This window comes from Juglans regia, chromosome 6 (assembly GCF_001411555.2).
Source record: "Juglans regia cultivar Chandler chromosome 6, Walnut 2.0, whole genome shotgun sequence".
NCBI lineage: Eukaryota > Viridiplantae > Streptophyta > Magnoliopsida > Fagales > Juglandaceae > Juglans > Juglans regia.
Genome location: NC_049906.1, coordinates 32,307,945 through 32,320,489, shown reverse-complemented (window position 1 = coordinate 32,320,489; position 12,545 = coordinate 32,307,945). Strand labels below are relative to the sequence as shown.

Below are 12,545 nucleotides of genomic sequence, written 5' to 3'. Positions count from 1 at the left end.
TAAAACTTTTCTTGCTAGTCTTTTAGAGTACAAGCAAAATGCTGACTTTGATTTTCTTTACAAAAACTAGAGACAAAAAAGATGCACAAATTGGAACTAAGCCTAACATAAAATATTGGATAAAATTACGCTTCATTCATTCATAATAGGCATTCATACAACTATCTAGATCTGTAAATATTCAGTGTTGGTTTCTAAATCTCGTATGGTCCAAATAATTGTCGGTGTTTTCTCGTAAAACTAAGCATTCTTAGACATTTTTAATATTCTAAAAAGTTCGCATAATTTCTTTCTAAAAAACTACTCAAATGCAAAACACTTTTCAATTTTACATATTCAACTTTTTCGTATAATTATTATCCAAACATAAAACCTAATACAACTTTCCTAAACTTAAAAAAAAAAAAACACATAAAACAATAATTTTTTTTTCAAATTTAAAAAGAAAATTATATTCAAACAATTTTTTAACTTGATAATATTTTTATTTAACTTTTTCTTTCTCTTTTTTCAAAATCCAATAAAACATTTTAACTCAAATCATTTCATTATTATTCACAAATTATTTCACTATTATTAACAGAATCTTGAGATGTTCTAAGATTTCAAACGAGCCCTAAATGAATAGAAATGGTTTCTACTTCATCTACAATCTCTCCCGCTGTAGATACTCATATTCTTCTTGCCTCTTTCATTTTCTTCTACTTTTATGGCCTTTGTTGGCACTAAATAATATATTATTAAACAACCATTGGAACTTGGGATCTCTCGCCTCTTTAGGGTTGGAAAAACTCTCAAGGCAGGTGATATTACGCACCGATGTGCTGAAATGGAAAGAGCTAATGAAACGAATCGTTTGGAATTTTGCGTGCGTTGAGTTGAAGGAATTGGGTGGGATGAAGTTATATGAAAAATGTTGACAAAACTGTGCATTTTTAGCCCCTTCGCGTTTGAGCCCCTTTCTCTCTTCTTTGGTTTGAGCCCCGATGCGTGCACAGTATGCTTCTCTTCTCCACGCCATCAATTCTCTTCTCTCTTCAAGCCGTCGAAAGCTCACATTTCTCATGCCTAATCTCTTATCTGGTTTAACCCCCATTTTTTGGTCCGACCCATAATCTTCTCCGCATGCCTTCGTTGTGCCTCTTCCCCTCGAACACAGCTGCTACCACCGGTATATATCTCTCTCTCTCTCTTTATGTAACAGATAAATGCAGTTGATTAATTTTGTGTTGTGGATATATTTTGATTTTGTGGTTTTCAAAAGTTAGGTTTTTACAATCTCTATCAATAAAAAAGGGTAAGAATCAAGCAACCGAAACCTAATCTTCTGAGTTCTTAGGTAATAAAATTTGGGAGAAAAATATATGAAAAAAAAAATATTGTTGGCAGGCTGGTTGGCGTATTCACCAAGTTTAATATGCCATTTCAATATTTTCAAATTATGGCATACCAATCAAAAGGGATCATTCTCTTAGGCTGATCTTTCAAGGAATCTTAAATAGGAATGGTTTTCTTAAATAGGAATGGTCTTTGTGGGTCTAATTGCATCTTAAATAGGAATGGTTTTCTTAAATAGGAATGATCTTTCAATGCAGGTGAAAAGCTTCAAACAAATCGAAGAGAAGAATCAACCGAAGAGAAGACCGTCGCGGGTAAAGGAGACCGTCACCGTCGGTTGATTCTTCGGTTGTGTAACGGTACCTCCACTCTTTGTCTTTCCCTCTTTTCAATTGAAGAGAAGGCCGTCGCGCACAGAGTACACTTCACATCAACCTCGTCGTCGCGCGTAAGGAGATGCCTAATTTGAGGAAGATATTTGGGGGAGTTGGCTTCGTTGAGGAAGAGATTTGGGGAGACTGAGGGAATCAGACTATTCTCTTCTTTGTATTTCGTTTCAAAGTTTCTCTTCTTTTTTTACGCGTTGAGGAAGAGATCTGGGGAGATGGAGGGAAGCGGGTGTTCTCTTCTTCTGTTCTTCATATTTCATTTCATTTCAATTTCTTTTCTTTTTTTACTTTTTACAATTACATAAATGCCCCTGCCTGCCTGCCATGTCACTTTCGTTCGCAAATTGGTACACTAATTTGCCTGTACATAGAAGAATTGTTTCAATGAAAAAGGTTATGTAAGCATCAGTACACAGTTTAGTGCGCGAACTCGCTTATACCTAGCAAGATTGGCAACAACCAATGCATTGACTTTTTGGGGAATCTTTTTATTTTTAATTTTTTTTGTGAGAAAATATTTTATTCTTTTTGGAAAATCTTACAAAATCTTTTACTCTTTTTGGGAAATCTTACATTTTGTTTCTTTTTTTTTTTTTTGATAAGAAGAACTTCATTTAATCATCAAATGTAATGCTTACAAATTGGTTTGATCGAGCCATATATATTGATGTAGAAAAGAAGGGACAGATCCCATCCACATCTTTAAATCATAGACTGACCATGCATGCTTTGCCAGGAAGTGAGCAACTTGATTTCCACCTCTAATTACACGTTGAACTTGATACTGTTCGAAATGGCTAAGCAGATTTCTGACCTCTTTTAATAGGTTACTTTGGCTTGATAACAAATCTTCATTAGTAGCCAAAGCTTCCACCATAAGTAAACAATCACTCTCAAGCACAACCTTGGAAATCCCCAAGTGCAAATTGAATTGCAGACCTCGTAATAGGGCTAGTAATTCGACTAACTCCGGTTCATGAAGCTCATGCTCAGATTTACTCACAGCCATAAGAACATTTTCTTTCTCATCCCTAAGCACAACACCTACTCCAGCCTTTTTAAGGTAAAAACATAACGCAGCATCAATATTTAGCTTGCAAAAACCAGGAGGAGTGCGCCAACAACCCAGTTTCTGCATTGAATAGTTTGGTTCAGCAGGTGCTGGGAGTACAAGTTTTTGCAAACTAATAGCATAGTTTGCAGTCTGCAAAGGGTTCAGTAGGCTATGCTCAATGGTCCACTTGTTGCACCTATACCAGAATGACCATGCAATTAAGAAAAATTTGCTAAGTAAACCTTGATCCCCTCTGTGTAATAGAGACACAACTGCTTCAGTAACTATGCATAAGTCAAAGAAAAATGTTAGATCAAGTAAAAGTTGCTGCCAAGCAGCTTTAATATCATGATACTGTAACACACCATGTGATACATCTTCAATAGGATAATTGCAAAAATCACATGCAGTACTCTCTATAATTTTCCTTTTGAACAAGTTATGTTTCGAAGGTAAGCTTTCTTTGCAAGCTCTTCAAGCAAAAAGTCTAACTTTATTGGGAACCCTTATTTTCCAAATGGCTTTCCACATTTTCTGCTCTTCATGGGCATTTGAACTCTCAGAAATATCATGTTGTGTAAGATTTTTGAAGAATCTATATCCACTTCGAACACTGAATGCCCCATTTTTCTCATGCCACATCCGTACATCTTCATGTTGCCCTGGATTGAGAAGGATTTTCATTACATCTGAAGCTGTTTTTAGATTGAAGAGAGCTCTAACCCTGGAGACATCCCACCAACCCGTCTCAATATCTATCAAAGATGCTACCCTTGCTGAAAAGTCCCTTTTTGCACTACTAGACTCCTCCAACATTAAACTTTGGTGGCCAGTAACCCAGTTATCTTACATTTTGTTTCTGGTACAATGCATGTGTTCATAATTGCATGTGGGGTATCTTGTGTGGGTGAGGAGAAATTTTGGACCATATTTTGAAGAGTAGTTATATATGTATTTATACAGAATCATTTTGTTAGTTTTTTTTTTAATTTAATTTTTGAAATTTAAATTTTATAATTTTCAGCATATCAATAACTTATACATGTAAAAAAAAAAAGTTTTTGTAAGTTTTTCTTAAATACATTTAGTATTTTTCTATTTTGAAAAGTAGTGGTACTTACAAGAAAATGTTAAACGTACTTAAGAAATACTTATAAAAAATTTATTTCTCCACATGTCAGTTATTGATATGCTGAAAATCATGAAACTTGAAATTTAAAATTTAAAATTCAAAAGAAAAAACTAACAAAATAAATTTTGTAAGTAAAAATATAAGTAAAATTGTAAGTCCATATATAACTACTTTATATCAAACTTACACAAATCATTTTCTAATAAATAGGCATAAAATAATTTTATATGAGAAATGTTATACAAACACTATTTATATATTTTTAGAGATATATATATATATATATTTAACTCTAAAATAATTTTAGGAATAAAATAACTTACACAAATCATACATTTTTAAAAACAGTACTCCTGAAAAGGATTTATTGAAATGGTATATGGAAAATCTTTTATGGATTAAGTTTCTGCATCTAACAGGTGAATATTAGATATAGAGAATTTATGTGATGATGACGATACTCCATTGTATAAATTAAGGGCTTGTTTGGATTCGCAAGTCATTTCAGCTCATTTCAGCTCATCTCAACTCATCTCACTACTATTCATTACTATTCAGCAACTTTAACTCACAAATCTCACTACTATTCACAACTCATCTCATTACTATTCACAATTCATCTCAACTCATCCCAGCTCATCTCAAGTCATCTTCGAATTTAAAGCAATCTAATGAAAAAAAAAAAGAGAGAAATAGTAAAATAAAATTTAAAATTAGCGAAACCAAAGTAAACATTTTATCGTCCAGTTCTCCTTCGACTGGCTACCGGATCTCCAGGTCACTTTCTCCTCTCTCTCTCTCTCTCTCTCGCGCAAATCGACCATCTTCCTGAGTCAGTCGAATACGAACACAACAAAAAACGAAAAGAAGAACATGTGGTTCTGGTTCATCGTTGAACCGTTCAAATCGAAAGTCACTGCGCGTGAACACTCGAATATTTTTCTGTCTCTCACCGGTAGGGCCCATTCTCATTTGAGTCATTTCTTTCACTTCGTGTCTTTCACCGTTGTATTTACTTTTTATTTTTATTTGTTCGTACTAAATTCAAGAACACATTTCGATAAAAATCATATTAATAAATCAGACAAGAAAATAATAAATTACCCTGGAAGAACCTTCCTTTGAATATAAATAAAATCTAAGGAAAAAAATACTATAATAATAACAATAATAATTTTATTGTAGTAATGCTTTTGTATGGACATCACATCACATGGATGATGGGATTGGAAAGCTGATATTAATTATCGTGAAGAATTTTCAGCGGTTGAATTTATTAGAATTTAACCAGAAATGCAATGAGATTTTTTTATTTATTAATGACGTAAAAATGGTTTTTGTGGGGACAGGGAGTAGAGATTCAGAGAATTGGAACTGGTCTGGTTGGTTTGATACAAAAGTGAAGGTAAGGAGGGAGACGCAAAGGATATGACAGATTCTTCAGCCGCCAGAGGCCGGTCGTCGTCCCAAATGGACAATTTGGTCGGACTCCTCAGGATCCGCGTCAAGCGTGGCGTCAATCTCGCCGTCCGCGACGTCTGTAGCAGTGACCCTTACGTTGTCATCAAGATGGCCAAACAGGTCTTAATTCCTATGATCCTTTCTTTTTCTCCTCCTCACCACACACACCCCGCAAAACTGCTTCTTTTTATATTGGGTTTATTTCTCTTTCCAGATATGGGTATGTTTTCGATATGATTCTTGTGTTAAATACCATCAGCTTTCTTGATTCCTTTCTTAAATACTGCGTGGTCTGAAGTTTTCTTGCAGGGAAATATATAATTCAAAAAGAGTAAAAGTATCCGACCAAAACCATGTCTCACTTTTTTTTAAGGATCTGTACATGTTTTCTGCGCTCTCTCTCTCTCCCTCTCTCTCTCTCTCTCTCTCTCTCTCTCTCTCTCTCTCTCTCTCTCTCTCTATATATATATATATATATGTTACTGCTTTATTTATTTTATCATATAAATGTTTTACTTATTGATTGTTACAAAAGCGATCAACTTTGCGTCCATAAAGAAGAGAATGTTTGAGTTTCACTAACAGCTGGAATCTTTTGAGAATGACGTAACTGAACAATTGTGTTTTAATGACATCTTAAGTTACGGGAACTTTAAAAAAAAAAAAAAAAACAGACAAGGGCCTTTAACCTTAACTCAGGAGCCACCTTCTTTTATCAACCAAAAATTAGTTTCGTTACTTTGAGTTTTTGATGTCTCAAATTAAGAACAAATGAAAGGAGAGGAAAAAAAGAAAAGGATAATTATAACGTTGAAATCAGAATAAATTGCTCAGTTGTGATATTTATTCAATATAGGTATGACACACTAACCTTTTACCTTGATGTGCTGGTGGAGACTTGCATAGATGGTGCGGTGTTAGGAGGTGAGTTTTGATCGTTTGTTCATCCTAATGAGCATATATTGGATGACGGGTTTTTGGTGGAATTTGGCTCATCTAAAGAGTCAGGTGTAGTGGATGAAGTAGCATTGTCTAAAGGTCTATGGGGGAAACATATTTTTGTGGTTCCCTGGGTGTGCATGAAATGCTATTATGCACATGGTCAGATGTATTATATGAAATAGGAATAAAAGATGGTAAAAGAGTGGTATTATCTGTAGGAACATTTGTCTGAACGAAGTCATCCTTACCAGGAAACAGATTCTCGTCAAATATCATATTCCCTGAAATAATCTCAGTTGGTTAATGGATCTAAGCAAGGATACCCTTTATCAAATGCACTATATCCTGAAAAGTTAGAATACTGTTTGCTGCGCTATTCTAACTTGTTTTAGTTATAGGGTCTCAATAATGGATAACGAGCACAGCCAAAAGACCTCAACAAGGTACATTATTATCCAAGACTAGCGTGTGCAATCAGTTAATTAAATAGACTGCTGTTTGGAGTGCATCCACCCAAGAACGTGAAAGCAACAATGAATGAGCATAGTAGAGAGGGCAATTGGAGGTGGCCTCCCTACATGGACGTGACCATAGTAGCACCTTACTGGTGGGAAGTCTCTGGCGCTCCCTCAAGTAGAGTTTGAGCCATAGCCTAAACCTGGCTCCACTAGAAAATGTAACAAGTCATTAGGCGGCTAATACTAATAATCTAAGGGGAATCCATATTCGGATTTGACCTAGGACCTAGTACATGCTAAACCATATGGGAGTAACCCCAAACCATTGCGACACCACCCTTGGTGGTTTCTGTCCGCTATACCACTGTTGAGCAATATGCGGATAAGAGATTTTTGTGTAAAATCCCATTGGAAGACAATTATTACTGAAATTGAGTTCAAAGATATTTACTGCTACTGTCAGTTTGAAACTGTTTAATTCTATTGGAGAACAAGATTTCAACCTAATTCTTTTAAACCCAAAACCGGAGTCTTATTAATGTGATGAAACAAAGAACTATATCAGGTTTGTTTTTAAAGGAAAAGATTCACGAAGAACAAAGAGTACTCATGAACGGAAATAACTTGAAATTTTAACCATTAACGGATTGAACCAATGAGTTCCATCATTTGAATTAATTATTTTCAAAGCTGAACTGGATGACCATGTGGATTTAGAAAAGGCAAGACGCTTGCGTTTGGCCAACTGACATGGCTCACACAAAGTACACACAGACTTGGAAACAATTTTCACCTGAAACTGGAAGAGTCCGTTTGAAGAATTTTGAGGAGAACTTGATGAGAAGGATGGCCTATAGTGCCAAGTGGGAGTTGTTTTGTTGCCTAGCAAAGCTTTGTATGGAACTTAGATTTGTAGAGGCAGATGGACTGCATGAAATAGTCTTAAGAAGGAATCTAGTGATTGTTGTGTTAAAGATAGTAGAACTGGTATATTATGGCCGGCTAGCCCCATTTTTAACAGTTTTGGTGTCATCACCATTGTAAGGTTGTTTAAAGACAAAAGTGTTTAATCTGCCAAGAACCAGCTATGGCTACATGTTGATTGGCTCCACTATCCATGAACCATGATTGATCCTCCATAGAAGCATTTTTCTGAGCTGGGGAAGTTTCCTTTGTAGGAGAAATACATAGGGTGATTACCATCTAAAGCCTGCTTATTGATTTTACTGCAAATCTAGAATCGTGCTGCACCTCTGTTCTGCTTGCTTCAATTGTTTGAGAATTGCTGCTGAAAGTTTTGAGTGCAGAGGATTTTTTCTGATTAGACAATTTCGGTGGGAGTCTCTAGGTATTTTGCTTGAACTTCCTATTTGGTCCACCATTCTTCTGATTGAAGAAATCAACTTGACCCACTTCAAGAGCTATGGATTGAGTTTGATGTTGACTTACAATGAGAGTCTCATAATTCAACAATTCACTCTCAAATTCTGTGAAATTCATATGCTTATCCTAGTAGAAAGATTAAAAGAAGCAACAAAGGGATGATAAGCAACATTTGATCCACCAATAACCTTAGATAGATGGTCATCTTTGTCAACTTTAAATCCAAGTGCTCAGCACATTTTTTTGATCCCTGAGTTAAATTCTGCAACTTTCGCTTCAAGGAGGACATTCTGGATCATGAGTGAGACATATTGGTTTGCCAAGGCTGCACAAACCTGGCACGAGAGATTTAGCCCATAAACCAAGCACAGCACCCTTTTGGACAAAGTAGCAATCATCCAGCGAAGTAACAGCTGATGCTTTTGTTACAGAAACTAAACTATTCAAGGTAGTAGTCACCTTACCTTCATCATGAAATTGGTTCTTAGAAGGACAAGATTCTGTGCCATCCAGAATACTCAATAAATTGTGGTTGAGCGGGATTGGTAAAAACTGACAATCACGTCAAGTAATTAGTGAAGTCATTTCGATATACGATTTTATTTTATTTCAATTTTATTTATTATCCCTCATCTGGAAGTAACCTTTTCTTTCCTTGGGCAGTCCATCAAGTTTGATTGAGACCAAATGGGTTATGTTAGGAAAAGTATAGCTGGAAGAAGCAGGAGAACTTGATGTGGTCATGGTGGGAAAATATTTTAACAATGGTTAGCCTAGGGCACTGATACCATTAAAGAATTTAGAAGTAAAACGTGGCTGGCCAAGATGGCCAAACTGTATATTCTTTTATCATTATATGGACAATGATTACATCGACTCCAACAACCGTTTCTATCTGTTACACCAGATTAAATGGACAGAAAATATTCGCAGGTGTACAAAGGAAATAGAGGGAATGTTAATAACAACTGAGGCCTTTTATCCTAGCTGATGAGTCACAATGGGAGATATCAATCTGATCGTTATCTTTACTGCTATGCTGAACAGATGAGCTGGAGTGAGTTGAGTGACTTGGCATGGGACTAGATTGAGCTGGATGACTTGTAACGAGACTCTTGGCTTACATATACTATTTATTGTTCCTTCCACTTATAGTTGTTCAATTATATGTATTGGGCTAGCAAGACGGTTCATTAATTTTTAGTTTGTTTCATAAATTTTCTATGTAGTAATTTTCGACAACTTTCTGTTCAGTTCTAATTACAATTAAGTGTGAACATTTGATGCAGAAACTCAAGACAAGTGTCATTAAAAAGGATGTTAATCCTGAGTGGAATGAAGATCTAACTCTATCAGTTACAGACCCTAATCTTCCAATCAATCTGGTAAGTATTTTGTTCACTGCCCACGTTTATCAAAATATGAAAATCCTAATAGAAACCTTTTAAGCTTGAAAATGTGGTGCTTTGTATACTCAAAAAAGAAAGGATCACTTTGTATGGTGACTTTAATTTTTGTGCTACTCTAATGGTGCTCTTAGAATTTTGGTTAACTTGGGAGCAAAGTACTGGATCCTTGAAGAATGTTGGACTCTGGTTTGTTTACAAGACCTCAACCACAGGAAACAAGAGTTTTTGAGTACTAACATGTCTGGTGACTGCAATCTCCTATATAGAACGTGTTGTCATCCCTATCAAATTCATTATGGTTGAATCACATGTATGAAGCTTGGCCATTTAGCTAGAAGGCAATAACAACACTAAACAATTCACTAGCCCATAATTTGATGCTGTAAAATCTACCTTTTAGGTAGAAGTGACTTGTGTAGAGTGAAAAAGATAAGGGGCCAACGTCCTGTACATTTATGCTCTTGATGATGGCAAATATGGTAAAAGCCACTTGATAGCTGTTCATGTCTTGGGCTTTTCTCTCTCTTCCGTCTTCCACTTTTCTATATTGTTTCTTATGCTTTACACCTATTTATACGTCAATGGTCATTGTTTCTTGTGATTGCAGACTGTTTATGATCATGACACATTCACCAAAGATGACAAAATGGGAGATGCTGAGTTTTACATCAAGGATTATGTAGATGCCTTGAGGATGAATTTAAAAGACCTTCCAAGTGGCACCATAATAAGAACAGTACAGCCAAGCAGGCAAAACTGCTTGGTTGAAGAGAGCTGCATAACATGGAACGAAGGCAAGCTGGTCCAAGATCTCTGCCTCAGATTGAGAAATGTGGAATGTGGGGAAGTGGAAATCCAATTGCAATGGATTGATCTTCCTGGTTCCAAGGGTTTGTAAAGTATGTGTACGCTCCTTTATTTGCTTTCTTTCACGTGTTGTGTGTGGGATGGCTTCAAGCTTTTACAACCCTGCATCTTGTGATTTCACGGTATATAGACGTGTGATGAACTTGGCTTGTATGCTTTCATGTTTGGCTATTTGTATCCGGTTTGTAGCTCATTATGTAGGTTTGAACAATTTTAGGTGTTAATGTTACCAAAATTACTATATTGCATGTGCTCTATTATCGTTTGCTGTGAATCCAGTGGATGTTTGGGAAATGAGATGAGATGAGAATGTTGTGAATAGTAGTAAGATGGTTTATGAATAGTAGTGAGATAGTTTGAGATAAGTATTTATTGGAGTTTGGGAAATGAGAGAGAAAAAGTTGAATAAAAAATATTATAAAATTAAAATATTATTAGAATATAATTTTTCTAATATAATTTTTATTTTGAAATTTAAAAAAGTTGAATTGTTTTTTGTTTGAAAAGTTAGAAACGTTGTAATGATTTGTTTGAAAATGTTTAGAAGGAAATGAGATGAGATGAAAAATGTTTCCAAACATCCCCTGAATCTGTAAGGTGCTTTCCCACTTAGCAGGTATTCCACTGTGTATTTGCTAATTACCTGTAGAAAATGAGATGCAGTAAACGGAGAAAAGTTGTGTATTTTCTTTGCTTTGTTCACTTAGATCATCCTTTGTTTCTGAGATTTTTTTAGGCAATTTCACTACATCCTATTTTTTTTTTTTAATTTCAATTGCATTTTTTTTTGTTGCATTATAATTCTGTTACACTTGATTGCATTTGATTCTATTCAATCGTCAAAATCTAGAAAACAAACTAGTTACAAAATCATATTAATAGCCTCTACTCGTGTCCTAGATCGTCTGAGAGCTAGATTTGCCTCAATTGTTTGTCTCTTGCCTTCAGCTTTACTCAAGTCGCTTCTTCTATTTGAAGAGTTTGCTGAGCTTCTCTGTGTTTTAAAATGTTCATTGCATATTTTTGGCTTCAAATACACTGAAGGGCATTATGTTATGACTCAAATAGGATAAAGCCTTGGTGCAGGTCCATATCCCTGCCTATCATTTAGTCCTTCAATCATCTCATTTATTCATGATTGTGCATTGGCTTTCAGGCTCATTTTCACTGGCTTTGTTGCTGAATAAAGTAAAACTACCCAAGCCGAACACTCTGTATATTTGCTTGTATGCCTCATTACGACCCTCCCTACCTCAATTCTTCTGTTGGTCACGACAGGAGAAAGAGAGAAGGAAGAAACAGAACAAGAAGAAAGAAATGGTTTTCTGTTGCTTAATTCATACTTGGGTTAAATTGTGATTATTGCATAAGCCTAAATAGTAAATGATTAGGCCCCGTTTGGATTGAGAAGCCATTTCAATTCATCTCATCTTATCATTACAACTTTCTCAAATTTTTACATAAAATATAATAAACAATTCAACTTTTTCAAATTTCAAAATAATATTAATATTACAAAATAATATTTTAAAAATATTTTTTTTAACTTCTATCTTAAATCATCTCATCTTACTATTCAAACAGGGCTAAATTCTTTCCTAAGATTGGAAGACAACTTTTTTGTTTTGTTGTTGAAATTTGAGATTGTAGTTTGTGATCACCTCTTTGTGGGTTGAGCCAGCTCCTTATAGATTATGGGTTCTGGACTTTTAGGTCTTGAGTTGTTTCTTCTTCCTTGAAGAGAGAGCTTCAATGTCCAAAGTCGCAAAAGTTCGCCCTTACTACTTAAATGAACAATCACTTTTAAAATATGCTATATTAATGTGTGATTAGAGATAAAAAAAAAATCTAAAATAAAAAATTGAATTTCCTTTCTTACTAAAAAATAGTGACAAATTTTGGATTGTGATTTTTTCTTTGAATTATTCGATGTGCACTTGTGTGAAAATTTCTTGTCGAAGGCCTAGGATAGTGATAGGCTTACTACCCTATTACTACCCATTTACTACCAAAAGGTATTTTAAGTTTTTTTTTTATTTTTTTATCATTTTCTTTTAAGTATTTTTTTAACATCCTTAATCATTAAGAAAAAATTAAAAAAATATATATTTA

At 34.9% G+C, this 12,545-nt stretch overlaps 2 protein-coding genes across 3 annotated transcripts; one reads left to right on the top strand and one right to left on the bottom strand.

Moving 5' to 3' along the window:
* Positions 1–2,361: 2,361 nt before the first annotated feature.
* Positions 2,362–3,597, bottom strand: LOC109018046. The gene is made up of 2 exons (XM_019000238.2): positions 3,274–3,597; positions 2,362–3,135 (listed from the first exon to the last, which is right to left on the bottom strand). Exons 1-2 carry the CDS (start codon positions 3,595–3,597, stop codon positions 2,362–2,364), a joined length of 1,098 nt encoding a protein of 365 aa, XP_018855783.2.
* A 1,080-nt stretch (positions 3,598–4,677) lies between these two features.
* Positions 4,678–10,707, top strand: LOC109018047 (protein C2-DOMAIN ABA-RELATED 4-like). 2 transcript variants are annotated; one of them, XM_035691067.1, is made up of 4 exons: positions 4,678–4,868; positions 5,263–5,494; positions 9,447–9,542; positions 10,174–10,707. In XM_035691067.1, the coding sequence occupies exons 2-4, from the start codon at positions 5,342–5,344 to the stop codon at positions 10,462–10,464; spliced, it is 540 nt and encodes a 179-aa protein (XP_035546960.1). In that variant the 5' UTR covers positions 4,678–4,868; positions 5,263–5,341; the 3' UTR covers positions 10,465–10,707. The 2 variants fall into 2 exon arrangements, with proteins under 2 accessions (XP_035546960.1, XP_035546959.1); XM_035691066.1 differs by lacking the exon at positions 4,678–4,868 and adding an exon at positions 5,016–5,179.
* The last annotated feature ends 1,838 nt before the right edge of the window (positions 10,708–12,545 follow it).

What these genes read in the sequence shown, in the direction of transcription:
- LOC109018047 (XM_035691067.1), top strand. Translation starts at nt 5,342, where the DNA reads ATGACAGATTCTTCAGCCGCCAGAGGCCGGTCGTCGTCCCAAATGGAC. An exon ending in TCATCAAGATGGCCAAACAG is followed by an intron (nt 5,495 to 9,446) that starts GTCTTAATTCCT and finishes CATTTGATGCAG; the next exon opens with AAACTCAAGACAAGTGTCAT. An exon ending in CTAATCTTCCAATCAATCTG is followed by an intron (nt 9,543 to 10,173) that starts GTAAGTATTTTG and finishes TTGTGATTGCAG; the next exon opens with ACTGTTTATGATCATGACAC.
- LOC109018046 (XM_019000238.2), bottom strand. Translation starts at nt 3,597, where the DNA reads ATGTTGGAGGAGTCTAGTAGTGCAAAAAGGGACTTTTCAGCAAGGGTA. An exon ending in AAATAAGGGTTCCCAATAAA is followed by an intron (nt 3,136 to 3,273) that starts GTTAGACTTTTT and finishes GGTGTGTTACAG; the next exon opens with TATCATGATATTAAAGCTGC.